General features: G+C 40.7%; 2 protein-coding genes across 2 annotated transcripts in view; one reads left to right on the top strand and one right to left on the bottom strand.

Annotated features, from left to right (window-relative positions):
- The window catches only part of LOC113483319 (cytochrome P450 2J2-like), a 74,950-nt gene extending 67,625 nt beyond the window's left edge, over nt 1-7,325 (bottom strand). Inside the window, exon 1 of the mRNA XM_026854799.1 lies at nt 7,242-7,325. Within this exon, the coding sequence (XP_026710600.1) occupies nt 7,242-7,283 (42 nt within the window). The 5' untranslated portion in view covers nt 7,284-7,325. The remainder of the gene's footprint in view (nt 1-7,241) is intronic.
- On the top strand, nt 1,059-13,885 carry LOC113483320 (cytochrome P450 2J6-like). Its single transcript, XM_026854800.1, has 9 exons — nt 1,059-1,502; nt 2,834-2,996; nt 4,132-4,281; nt 5,346-5,506; nt 7,226-7,402; nt 9,231-9,372; nt 11,056-11,243; nt 12,428-12,569; nt 13,707-13,885. Exons 1-9 carry the CDS (start codon nt 1,332-1,334, stop codon nt 13,883-13,885), a joined length of 1,473 nt encoding a protein of 490 aa, XP_026710601.1. The 5' UTR covers nt 1,059-1,331.
- Nucleotides 13,886-14,126: the final 241 nt, after the last annotated feature.

The raw sequence follows: 14,126 nt of genomic DNA on the forward strand, positions 1-14,126 counted from the left end.
CCACGCGTGCTGGCTCTAATGTCTTGGTATTTTTGCAAAGATAAGGTCATAAGAACCTACTTTTCCATGCTGTCTTCACTCTATAATGCAGGCATGTAGGTACCTACAATAGCTGCAGAGTTTGGCTGAATGAAGAAGATGAATTGATATCACTGAGTCACATTACTTTCTCAATGTTGCCAGGTTTGCAAAACATTGCATTTATGTATGTGTTGGAGGGCAGGGCAATTTCTTGTTCACACTTGTACTTTATTGTTAATGAAGACACTTTCTCTTTGCAATGCAAGATAGGATTCTCTGGTAATTGACACACAGTGCTTTCCCCATCTGTGTTCCAAACTAGGTGTGAGGACAGATTTTCGATGTGTCCTTAAACTTATTGATAACTGATAATAATACCCAGGATTCTGAAATGGATAAAAAATGCAGAAAACAAACCAAGACGAATGAAGATCTCAATTAAGTTACATACTAAAAATGTATATAATAATTACAATTGGAATTTTATATTTAAATCATTTTAAAATATAACACATTTTAATATTCTGATTTTTTATTAGTATTTCATTGTAATGTGAATTTTTAAGCATAACCTCCATGTCATTAATCCTCACTTGATGAAACTGTTATTTTTTCCATTTACTGGAAAAAAAATTTTGACTGAACACTCAGAAATTACAAGTAACAATTTTGTCTTCTAATTTCATGCTTAGTCTGCAACTGCTGTTGGTTTTGCCTGTTTGAGCTGTGTGTACCAGCAGGCAAATCTGAATTTACAACCACACTTTAAAGATAAATTAAATCATGTTGGTGACTAAAGCACCTGAAGAATCTAACCTATTGTAACTGACATGTGACACTCATAATCTGAATTCAGTGATTCCGAGACGAACACTTATGTTTGGTTTTAAAGATCCCAAGGCAGATGAAACTGCGTTTCACTCATTTTGTATCCAGTAGTCAACAAGGACTCTCACCTGGTGTTACTCCAATCCAGATCTCCCAATACAAACCAGCAGTTCCCTTACACGAGCTTGAGGACAAATACCATGAGTACAAGCGATTCCACATTTTCACACTGTGACTTGCTGTAAGCAGCTAGGTGTGCTTTCGGCCAGGAATCAGCTTGATGTATCCCAGTATAGGAAATGTATGGGGTGCAGGAAAAGGGCAGGCAGTGATAAAGAGGGAGGGACAGAGGGAGGGAAAGGCACTGAGGCTTTACAGAACTCAGTCTGCAGAGACAACTGGTGGAACAAGAAGGAAGATCACCTTTTCCAAGCTCCAATACCTTCTTTTTGATAGAGGCAAGCTGATAAATCAGCTCTGAAATGCTGACAATAAGTCAAGTTTTTGTAGTCCTGATCATTTTTTTGTTAACTGTTGAGTTTTTCAAATTGCGGAAGGCATGCAAGCAATTGCCTCCTGGACCAGCTCCTCTCCCATTGCTTGGAAATCTGGTGCACCTGAACTTTCAGTTTCATCGGGATCTTCTGATGGAGGTATTTCTTTTAAGATGCTTTTAATTGGTTAATTTTAGTCACAGCTTAAACAAGGCTGATATGTTCATAGCAATGTGAAGTTTTTAAGTCTTATAAAGTTACAGACAAGGTATGGACATATAAAGACCAACTTGATTCTTACATTCATGGAATGGAATATGGCATCTTCATGAGAAACAATGTTCTTAAGAATCAAATAAACTTGGGGAGAGGGTTTCTGACTTGTTATTAAAGTCAGAGAATACCAATAATGGAAAAGATGCTTCTCCACTGCTAATAAGTCCATATGTGTTACTTTTTAAAATTCTGATGCACTGGCATTGTCTAATTTGATCATGAAGTGGGTAATATGGTATATGTATGCTTGTAGTATGGAAAGGGCATACACGTCCCATCTTCCAACAGTTCCTTAAAACTATTTGTTTGCCACTTGTTTTTAGGGACAGCTGCTCCTCCTCAGGCTGTCTCAGTCCCTCCCTGTACCCTGGCAGTACTTCTAGTGGTTTGCAGATGACCTCTATTTCAGATGTATGCTTGAGACAGTACACACAGATCATTGTGTGCAGTGCAAACTCAGACAGGCAGTGATGCTGTAACAGGGAGAGGAGATCCAGTATCTAAAGAATTATAAGGAGAACCAAGTGACTAGGTGTGATCAATTTACTGTAATTCTGGTGGCATCTTAGACACTGTCTTCCACATCTTTTTTATTATTGTGGGTGTGTTCAAGCAGAGTTCCATTCTTGGACAGAGCTTTTTCCACAAATGATTGAATTTCCTCTGTCATACATCTGTCCCTGCTTGGATACCTCTGCTGTCTCAGATGGTGAGTGCTCTCTTCAGTACTGTGAGGAAACTCTGGCCTCAGCTGCAACCCCCTGGCCCTTCATGGCTGTTGACTACTTTCTGGCTCCACCTTCTCTTGTGGAGCACACAGATGGAGCTGGTTTAATGAGTTGGTTTCCTTTTGCAAAGGAAGGACTAGCTTGGAGACACAGAGCCCCAGAGAGGTGCAGAGTGTGGCTGTTCAATTAATGAGGTACAAATGTTGGGGCTGGGTGGGATGCAACGTAAAATACAGTTTTCCTTCTTTTGCTGTATGCAGCCTGTGCTTTGAAAAGAAAATAACTTCACCCTGGTAAATAAAATTGGCTGCTGAAAGCCTTGTTCTGAGAAAACCAACAGTCCCTTTCTACTTCTAGTTATATTCATATGGGGATGATGTTCTCACCAAGAAAAACTGGCCACTGGGCCAGTGAATAGCAGATGCAGTGTCTATTTGTCTATTTGAGGTTTCATATGTTCTTTACTGGCACCTTTTCCACTTACAGCTGGCAAAAACTCATGGTAACATATATACTTTGTGGTTTGGGTGGACCCCAGTGATCATACTGAATGGGTATCAGGCAGTGAAAGATGGCATGACTACGCACCCTGAAGATGTTTCTGGGCGGATGGTATCGCCTTTCTTCAGAGCACTAGCCAAAGGAAAAGGTGAGATTTTCCTGCATAGATAGTTCACAGGCACATTGACTTGGCAAACTACTCTGCCTTGTTAGATCCTCTACCATCCCATCAGAATGCTCTTCCATCAGATACTGTCCAAGTCCTCCATTAGCTCTTGACAGTAACTTACTATTTGCTGTGGTGCCTTTAGTACAGAGCTTCCTCAAGTCTGGGAAACACTCCAGATTGTTTCTAGGTGACCTTTTTGTGGTGTTCAAGATGTATGTGTGATCCCTGCTCAGAACTCAGCGATCTTCCCCTCCTTGCAGAATAATCCAATTTGCTGCACATGATTTTGCTGTATGTTACATGAATGCAAAGCTTGTTTATATGTTTGGTAACCGTATATATTACGGTTGCCAAACACCTTCCATCGTGAGCAGGAGACCTGTAACACCCTCCTTCAGAAGTCTCATTGTTGTGTTTGTAGCCACTCTTAAATATTTGGTGAATACCCTTCGATTGTGAGAAAAACCACTTCTTCTCAGTGTATTTAAGCAGTTTACAGTCTTTTCTTTTTGCCCTCCTGCATTTGCTATACCAAAGCTAACACAGATTGTTTAAAGCTAGGTAAAGCATCACCATCACAGCAGCAGTTCAGGGCTCTTCTGGTAACCACTAGTGCAATTTATCAGTCAGTGGAGTGGTCTCCCTTCCACAGGAGAAACAGGGCATGAATGTCGCTTATCCTTCACCTTCATCACTTCAACCTACAAGCATCACATTAATTGATATATATCTCCATAAACATACCCTGCCCCCATATACCACTCTTTAGAAATTCATCCAGTTATTTCTGTCTTGAGCATGACCACTTGAGTATGGCTAAAGCAGATCTTCAGAAAAGGCATCTTAAAGTGTTTTTTTAAGACATCAAGAACTGGAGCAGTGAGCAAATCCTCAGATTTCTCTTTTCAAAGATTAAGTACAAACAATATTAAGAACATGTGATCTAGTTATAATTTAGGTATGTTTGGCTATGATTTCTTGTTACTGATAATTTCACCTAAAGATACCTGTATCACAGTGTATTCCCTGATTTACTCTATGTATTTTATAATATACTTTTAAATGAATAATTTGTGTCTGTGGCAAATACTAATACACCAGGTAATACCCTCAGGTATTATACTGGCAAGTGGTCGCCACTGGAAGCAGCAGAGACGCTTCGGTATAACAACTCTACGCAGTCTGGGAATGGGGAAAAGAGGCCTGGAGTATCGAGTGCAGGAGGAGGCCTCTCACCTTGTGGAGTTCTTTTTGAACCTAAAAGGTATCTATCTGATAAGAAGTCAGACACTTTTCAGTCCTGGATCTGTATCTTCAGTATACAAAACTACCCCTTCCTAGGGTCAGGGTAGGTCCAGAGTGGTGTATCCAAACTTAACAAAAGCCCAAAGAGCAGATAGACCATAGTATCACAAGTGGTAATTTCTTTCTTAAAAAGCTGTTCAAAAACCCAATGAAGTTGGGAACTTCTGAAATTCCACTTCCATGGGCTTATCATTTGTCTATGATATGACTGTACAATGATATGATGTCACTGAACTGCACAGCCAAGTCATTCACAGACTGCCCACAATAAGTAACTAAAGAGTACTGCAGAGTCATTTCTCTGAATTTCAATGACATTAGGTGCCATTGGCAAGTCAAGTGCATATTTTAGTGTCTGTCTGGCTAATAACTATTGTTAAGATAATCAAAGAAAGTAGGAGGTGGAAGGGAACTTCAGTGGATTATCAGCTTCATCCTGGAGTCCAAGCCAGGATCATTTCAATACAAAGAATTTTTGATGAATGTCTGTCTCATAACTTAAAGTCCTCAAAGATATGATGTTCTACTGTTCATAGCTGAGACTAACAATTTTATTATGTATACTTAGCAGTTCTTATCCATCTATTCTTCTTAAACCTTCCCAGGTTCCTTCTGTATTTCCTTCTAAGTAGTTCTTTACATTTTTGAACATGTCTGTCACTGTCTTAGTTCATCTCCAGTGACATTTCTTCCTTCTCACATTCTGACTTCTCTTCTTCCAAACAACTAAGGACAGCAGATTTGATATGATATCTTCTAAAGGATCTCAGCTGTACAATGTTATTTCATAGGAAGAGCTATGAGATTTTTTTAGAGTTATGGGAAAAAATTTAGCAGTGTCCTTTGCTCTAACACTATGTTTTATTTTGATGAATACATATTAATGCCACATGTCTATCTCCATTCATGCCCCAGCTGGATAAAGAGAACATTTTATGTAATCTCTAATAACATCTTGTCCTATCTGTATAAGGAACACCTGAAGAAAACATTAAGAGTGAATACCAGTTACTGTGTTTGCAGGAAGACCTGTGGATCCTTCTTTCCGTCTCTTCCATTCTATTTCAAATGTTATTTGTGCTGTGGTTTTTGGATATCACTTCTCTGATGAGGACAAAACCTTCCATGAACTGATCAGTGCCACGGAGTATTTATTCAAATTTCTAGGAAGCTTTGTTTATCAGGTGAGTAAATAATATGCATTTTTAAAAGTCTGAAATAGGTAGAAAATTAAAGCCTGGATACAAAAAAGGGTCTTCACTATGTACAGAGCAGCTAACAAATGCAAACTGGGAGCTAAGAGGTGTCCTTGGGGCCCTTATTACTGCCTCTTTGGTTCTGAGGCCATTTTTAAGAAGTCTCTTGTTTCTTTGCAAGTTTAGGGGACATCTCTCTGTTGACTCCTGGCTTTAAGTTTTTCAGCATTTCTGAGACTGTTAACAGAAACCTTTAAACTTGAGACTGGAGTTTGTAATAAATTTGAACTCTGCAGTGCTGCTTCTCTTACCTCTAGTTACTTCTCCAAAAACAGGTATCAGCAATTATCATATCATAAAGGCCAACTTTTCACTTGAAGTGTCTTGAAGTGCACATGAAGTTTTCCCCATGGATTAGACTTTGTGGTTTAGACCCTTAAAGAGGGACAAGCTGGGTGTAATAGGGGCTGTGGATGGCATGGTAAATTCCATTGACATTTGAGTTTTATAAGAAAAGACAAACTAAAATGATGATGAACTTTTTCAATAAATCTATCGTATGAGGGTAGCACTATACAAATTTCCCATAGTAGAAAGTAGAGAAACAGATTAAATTTGTGGATGATCAAAGCCAGGAGACCTTAACAATGCAGAGGAGGTTCAGGATATCCTGCTGCAAGAGCTTGTAAGTACTATGGACTGAAGTTCTAAGAATGAGACAAATTGTAATAGTACAAAATTAAATTATTAAACATATTAGGAATTAATGAGATTAATATCTGCTACGAGTTTGAACATTTCAGTGCAAAGGTTAAGAGGAAAGAGACTGGTGTAAACTACTAGATAACAGGATGAAAAAGGCAAAGCAGAATCTTAGACTGTTTCCAACACTATTTTCCCTTTAGATCCAGAGAAGTGTTAAAGTAGGTTCTGGTGTGTAATAATCTGGTGGACCTATTCTAGGGTCTTTGACACTTTATGTTGTGAGTCTGGAGTGAAACAAACATAGAGAAATGTTAATGGGATGACCTACAGACTATCACTTCAAATTAGAGAGAAGATCTGAAAGAACAAGGAGAAGAGATAGTAATGCTGTTTGCTTGGCAGGATGGAATGACAGATGTTGCAGAGAGAACTATCCAGTCTAGAGGACAATACTTTGAGCTGACAAATGTGTGTATAAATACACTCAGCAGACTGAAGATGTAGTATTTCTAACCATCAGAACAATTACTGGTCTTGTAGCAGTCACAAGGATTCTGATGGGGAAAATGAAATTAGTTTTTAGTGATATGCAGTCTACACTTTCCTTCTGTGAGCTCCACAAATTCCACCAGTTACTTGATGGCTGCAGACACGTAATCTTAGTAGCCACACAGTACCCAGAAAGGATGTCCTTACATTTTAGTGTGTGGGAGCTAGGGTCTCCAACTGTGCAGGAGTAAGGTTCTCTAGCAATCTGCATGAGTCATGTAAATTTACTGGCATGAGCAGAGTGCTGTCAATACTAACTTGACCCCCAGAAATGTGTCAAAATTACTAGTAAAGTTTTCCCACATAATGGCAAAAATCTACTCTAAGCAATGCTTATTGGTTTATTCCACTACCAGCGTTTCCAGACAGGACAATTCAGCCTTTTGGCGTTTCTAAAAGCAGCTTTGTTACAGACAGATAATTGACACTCCCTCTCGTATGTCACTCCCACAGCTGTATGAAATCTTACCCTGGTTGATGTGCCATCTCCCTGGTCCTCATAAAAAAGCATTGTCTTGCTATGAGGTCCTGAGCTCTTTTGCAAGGAAGGAGATCAGAAGACATGTGGAGAGAGGAATGCCAGATGAACCACAGGATTTCATTGACTTTTACCTGGTTGAGATGAAGAAAGTAAGTGTTTGTTCTGCCTAATCACACTTACGGAGTATAAGGCCAAACAGATCATTAAATCATCCAGTCTGATCCCTCCTATCATAGTTTCTTACATTTCATAGGCTTCCTAATGTAAATACAGTAACTTGGGACTTACTAACTCTCGTCTCCCAGAAGGGCATCCAGTTCTATATTTTGGTTACATTAATGAATTACCACAATGTTAGGGTATGAACTTAGGAGCTATCATCTGCTTCTTATAAATATCCATGTGTATACTTGAATCCTGCAGTAAATCAGAGACAGTTTATGCCTGTAGCTTACATAACTTTGGTAGACCACCTATCTTCTACAGCAGGGTGCCTCACATTTACAATGGGATTAAATACGCATGCACTGATAATTATGCTGAAAGAGCTGACACACTACTTTGGGTTTCAGTGTGCCCCCTAACATTGCCTGTCCTTGTGACACACAGCTGTGTGGTCCCTTCCTTGGGAGGAAATAATTTGTGGAGGATCTTCCCTTTACTGGAAACTCTCTTTAGATCCTGGTCTGAGGAGATTCTCCACTCTTTAAAGGATTCCCAGGCTATCCTGAAATCCCTTAGTATCATTCCTGCAGCATCAAAAAGAGTTGTTCCACCTCCAGCCCAGTCCCCTTCAGCAGTTGCACCTCAGCAATCCCAGCCTACCTGATCCTTTGACTAACCTTAGAACAGGTATTTTGTGCATCATACCTGCCAGCTTTCTTGGCAGATAGTTGCTGTCATCAGTACGTCCTAAATGGGATGCATTAAGAGGTCCCCAGTCTGTTCTGCTTGTGTTACTTCTAATTTCCCCACAGTCTGGGCATGGTTGGCTTGGCACTCATATTCAAGTTGGACGCCCAAGGAAACAGCTTCACAGACTATTCCATAATAAGCTGTTAATCTTCTTCCCTGCCCAGGTTATTATTTTCCATAGCAGGAAGTGTCTCATGAACCAGAGAGACTCTGCTAAGAGCACCAGAATTGCTGCTTCAAACTTAGTCATTTTGGGATATTTTGGGGAGCTAAAAGAAGCATCTCCTTCCTAGAGTAGATGAAGTTTATGTAGCTTCTACCTCTGGTCATAAGCTTTCAGCTAGTCAGGCTGCCATGTTCTCACAGTGTTGGCTCATGGGCTCTGGAAGGAGCTGACACATCCCCTTGTACATAATATCTGAATGAGTATGACAAGATTTACTAAAATGAGCATCTTAGAGGCAAAGATGCACCTTTCTCTGGTGTCAGGGGTGCAAGTTATTACAAGCTGTTTATTTTTAAATGGTTTTACCTAATGCATTTTCTCTAATTGTTTTTATATTCACTTATTATAAGAAGAAAATACTTGAGTACCTCTCTCTCACCTGTTCACATCTATCCTGAACTGAGTGAAGAAAGGTGTTCTGCTGAGATCCTTTTATTCAGATATGTTTTCCTTTGGTATGTGTTAGCACTATTTGATAGCATACTGGAGAGACCAAGCCCTAATGAGTGACACATTGTGTGGCACTTGTTTAGAAGTAAGTACACTCTAGGCTAACTGCAGAATTTGTAGTGTGCTTTAAAGTTTTTATGATTAAGCCAACAGGCATAAAACTGCCTGTTTTTTAATGAAAGAATATTCCACATCATGAAAAAAAGGAATGCAGACTTACCATGTCCATTTGGGAAACTATTAATCTCTTAGTACTCATCAAAAAATGTAATTTTGAATATTCTTTGTGTACATGCCAGCTGTGGAAATAAGGACTCTCATACAGGAGGCATAAAGGATGACCTAACTTTTATGCTTTAACTTCAACTTTTTATCATCATCTACAGTATAAAGATGGGGTCAAGACCAAGCATGATGAAGAAAATTTGGTGTATGTTATAAATGATCTTTTCCTCGGTGGATCAGAGACCTCAAGCACAACATTGTACTGGGGACTGCTCTTTATGGTAGTGAATCCAGACATCCAAGGTGAGAGGGATTCTTGCTGTGAAATGCTGTGTGTACTATAAGTGTTAATGATGGTTGAATATGATGAGTTGCAGGCACAAAAGCCACTAGTAGAGCCTGTCTCTCACTCTGAAAACACAAAGAATGGTAGCAGAGATAAAAATCAGAGGCCCATCCTATGACCTGACCAAACCAGGTGGCTGAAGGCACTTGCAGTGAGACAAAAGTTAGCTCTTTGCAGTGACAAGTCGGTGAAGTGCTCTGTGTGGAGAGTTTGCAGGCTGACTGATGGCAGCAGGACAGAGATCAGAGCTCTAATATGAGACCTGTCTGCACCAGGCATTGTTCAGGCATGAGGAATGCTAACACAGCTTTGCTGTATTTGCCACACAGCCTATGCTCTCTTCCCCTCCTGGCACAACGCTCCGTGCTGAGCACACCAATACTCCTCACAACCCACTGCATCCCTTACTGGACAAACCAGCTGAACAGATCTTGGCAGGTTGTGAAGGGCTGTAGGTTGCCCAAAGGAAGGCCCATGGTCCTGGTAGAGTTGGCTGCTTCCTCCTCTATCTTTCTTGTCAGAAAACAGGTGGAGAATTTCAAGATAATTTGCACAGTGCAAATCCACGTGTTTCCTAGAAGAATGCAGTGACTCCTCTCTGTCTTTGCTGAGTGCTTCATGCACAAGGCTAGGCAGTGAGCAGCCACAGCAGATGGGTTACTCAGGGGTGGCCTCAAGTTTTCAGTAGAGCATATTCTGTGTGTAATTGGCCGATGGTCTTTAAATAACCAGTAAAATTTGTTGCAGTTTGTTCACAAAGCAGCACATGAATTTTAGGAGAAAACCAAACATGAATGTGGAACATCTGCAAGGGATGGAAAGACTGTAGAAACAGAAAAATAAGTTTAATGGGAGGATTCTGGCTGCCTGATGTGTAGAGGTGATGTTTACAGGCAAGAACTGCTGGCAGTACACACAAACTGTCCCTGTCTGAGTTAATATTGTAGAAGAAGTTGCTTATCTAACTAACATCAATTCCATAAATGCCTCTGTAGATCCAGGCTGAGTTTCCTCATCCACACCTGTGTCAGTAAGAGAAAGGTTATGGCCAGGATTTAAGGAGGACTTGGGTACGTCTGGGGCTGGTGGCTCTTCCATCTAGTGTGCTTGAGCACTGAAAGCAAGGAAGATGCCTGTATTCCCACAGCCTCAGTAGGAAGCTGAAAAGGCTGTGTCACTGCATATTTGCAGGTTTTAGGCTGATTCAGGTGTTTGTTCATACAGTATGTTGCCATACTTGGACCAACTCTGCTCAACTCATCCCTTGGACTGGGAGTTAATATCTGAGGCATTTATGTTAATTTTTCAAATGAGATTTAGATTTTGAGATAAAGTAAACCAAGCAGTCCCTAAATACCTTCAAAACCTGGAGCTGAGTGACCCACCCTACATCCACCAAGCATTCTATAACATAAATGTCAGAGCTGGAATCAGTATAAGCCCTTGCTTATGATTCTGGACCCCACTGTTGGTTTTGGTTTTGTTTTTAATTTTCATATATTAAACTCAGTCATTAAATCATATTACATCACAGGTTATAGTAATGTACTATGTTGAAATAATACATTTTCCTGTTGCTCTAAGAAAAGACACCAGTTAAAAGATTTTTCCCATCTGAAATGGTGAATATTTCTCCACAGAAAAAGTTCAGAAGGAGCTGGATGCTGTTTTGGGTCCTTCCCAGTTAATTTGCTACAAGGATCGGAGAGAACTGCCTTACACAAATGCTGTGGTTCATGAGATCCAACGGTTCAGCAACATTGTCTCTGTCGGCATGCCTAGACTGTGTGTGAGGAACACGACATTGCTAGGATTCCCCATCAAAAAGGTACAGACACCTTTTCAACCTCTGATCTGTCTTTAGCAGAGACACTTACTTAGCTTTCATTCCAGTTTTGTAATCCGTTTTTCATCTACAAACTATTCTCCATATAAACCAGGAACGTGGTGTCTGGGGAAGGGTTACCATTTGTGGCTCCAGAAATAAGTCTCTCACCCAGTGTGTTGGTGCTCACACAGCTGGTAAGACCCCTGCCCTGCAGGAGACCTCGAGCTCTTGCCCTGCTGATCAACAGCACAAACGCAGAGACCAGCTCTGCTTGGCTGGGGATGGACTGAGAGGAGAAACTGGTTTGCCAAAGCACTTAAGACATCCCTGCCCAACTTGGTGCTGCCAGCACTACTGGGATGGAGGAAGACTTGTGAGAGGGTGGCTCATAGCTCCACTGACTCCATGAGCTAAGGGACCTGTCTGAATCTCTAACAGCTGAGAGACTGTCAGCTACAGCTGGTGGTGAGGGAGTTGCTCCCCAATACTGCCTGAGACATGTGTTCACATTCAGGAAGGCATTTTTTAGAGTGACATAAGCTATGCTGGGTGCCAGTTCTCACTGTAAAACACTAGCAAGAAACAGGAATTGGTTGTCTTTATTGCAAGAGAGATGGGAGAGGCCAGTACCATTACTGGCATCTGAGACTGGCCCCACCTAACTGATTTTGTGGTGAAGGTTTTGTTCTATTCTGCCTGCTTCTGACAGCCAGGTAGCCAAGGCACACAAACTGGTCTGCTGGGAGCAATCAGTAAAGAAAAAGTCTGAAGTACTACTGCTAAAAGGGCTCAGAGGTGGTTGTCAAGAAGTACTGCAGTTATTTCTGGATGCATTTCTCTGTCTCTTAAGACTGAAAGGAGGTTTCCAATGCTGGGGCCTGAATATCAATGAGAGTCCTACTAGAATCGTTACTAATATTAGTAGTAAGAGTGAAAGAATGATGTAGTACCAGCATCACTGATGCTGTTAACACCCACTGAGGACAGCTGCAGAGCTGAGAACTGATAATTTCCAAATCAGAAAATGATCACAAACTCCAATTTTCTAGGAAAATGGTCTTCTAACCACGTCCTATCTGCTTCTTACAAAGAAATGGCAACAAGCAGCAGTTTTATCTGCCAGGCAGAAACTGATGGGTGAAAGTCTAGTAGTTGGAACTGAATCAACAGTTTATTCCTTGCAGGGCACCATCATTATGCCAAATATAGCATCTGTTCTGTATGACCCTGAACAATGGGAGACACCTCGACAGTTCAACCCTGGCCATTTTCTGGATAAAGAAGGGAACTTTGTATCTCGAGAAGCCTTCTTACCATTCTCAGCAGGTAAATGCACTGACAGTTTGAACCAACTCAATAGGTTAGCTGAAGAATACAGAGGTGTGAGACTATGGTATTTCTTCGGAGAACATTATCTATCTCTGCTGTTTGCTGCTTTTAAAGAACAGTACTGGCTTGTTTCTACCAAAGGAGATGCTTCTATGCTGTCAGACTCCAAACTGCTCTGAAGGGAATTCCACTAATCTCTCAGTGGGAATTCCACTCAGACTCCTGAACCTCATAGGCTTGTTGCATGCTAAAGTCATCCACAAGTTTTGTCTGTTGTATTCTTTATATCTACTTTTCTTTTTTTTTTTTTTTTTTCCTGAAAAGCAATGTGTCTCCTGTGTACTGGAGTTACTTGCAATCCCTTTTAAAGGAACAAGCTGAAAGAAAAGCAGAATGCATCCTGCTAAACAAAGGATTAAGTTCATGCTTACAGAACTGAAAATCCAGTTGCAAAAGAAGGAAATAGGACAACAATGCACAGTTAGAGATCACACCTAGCACTAAAGTTCCTACTCTGTTGTTTTTGATTTAGTTTCTCTCTTGATTTAGCAGACTAGTCATTTAGATGTCCATCCAGGACTGGTTTCTTAATGCAAATGGCTTTTTCTTTCCTTTTATTTGACTGCTAATCCAGAAATGTGAATGTATTATTCACCTGTTCTGCTCAAGCCATTGGTATTATTGAAAAACTCTTGGAAATTAACAGTAGGCCTCTTGCTCTGCTTGTAAAGTGACCAAGCTTTTGTTCAACTGCAAGTGCCATTGCTAATTAATTTTGATCCACTGACTTTAACTCACTAAGAAAGCCTGTGTAAACAGCTGGTAGATTCTTTGTGTATGACTCTGAAGCTCAACATCTCCTGTAAAAGGAAAATAATTTTCTGCCAGGTCAAGCAATGTCAAGAAAGAAATTATGGTGGTACCTCAGGGATTTTCACTGAGATTTTTATTTGGTGTCTCCTAGCCTATGACTTTGGATGGGATCTTTCTGAGGATTCAGAGTTTTAGTTCTGCGACTTTCATGATTCTGGCCTTGAACAAAAAAATACTCTGCTTATAACAAGAATAAGCTAAGTGATTATGAAACTGAAAAATTCCTAGATACTCACTGTCCTTCCCCTCTTCCTTCTGCAGGGCACCGTGTGTGTTTGGGGGAGCACCTAGCGAGGACCGAGCTCTTTATTTTCTTTGCCAGTCTGCTGCGGGCATTCACCTTCCGCCTGCCTGAGGGAGTGACGCAGATCAACACAGAGCCCATTTTGGGGGGTACGCTGCAGCCCCACCCGTACAGGGTTTGTGCCATTCCACGCTAGGCTGCAGCATGTCACAGACCAGCAGGAGACATGCACCTTTACCTCAGTGAATTTCCTGTCAGATGTATAAACCTTCTTCTACTAGCCAGGATATTGATATTAGTCTATCCCAGGGCTATTCAGAAATTGGATGAAAGCCAAGATCCAGACTACCAGTACTTTTAGTCTGGTCCTTGTGAAAGTCCCAGATATTCTCACAAGGTTCTTCAACATTTTCTCCTCTTGGAGAGCACTTGAAGCA

The sequence above is a fragment of the Athene cunicularia genome (genome assembly GCF_003259725.1).
Source record: "Athene cunicularia isolate RWA chromosome 9 unlocalized genomic scaffold, athCun1 chr9_part1, whole genome shotgun sequence".
In the NCBI taxonomy this organism is placed as follows: domain Eukaryota; kingdom Metazoa; phylum Chordata; class Aves; order Strigiformes; family Strigidae; genus Athene; species Athene cunicularia.

Coding starts and splice junctions, on each gene's coding strand:
- LOC113483320 (XM_026854800.1), top strand. CDS start 1,332: ATGCTGACAATAAGTCAAGTTTTTGTAGTCCTGATCATTTTTTTGTTA. Junction 2,997..4,131: donor AGCACTAGCCAAAGGAAAAG/GTGAGATTTTCC, acceptor TAATACCCTCAG/GTATTATACTGGCAAGTGGT. Junction 11,244..12,427: donor TAGGATTCCCCATCAAAAAG/GTACAGACACCT, acceptor TATTCCTTGCAG/GGCACCATCATTATGCCAAA.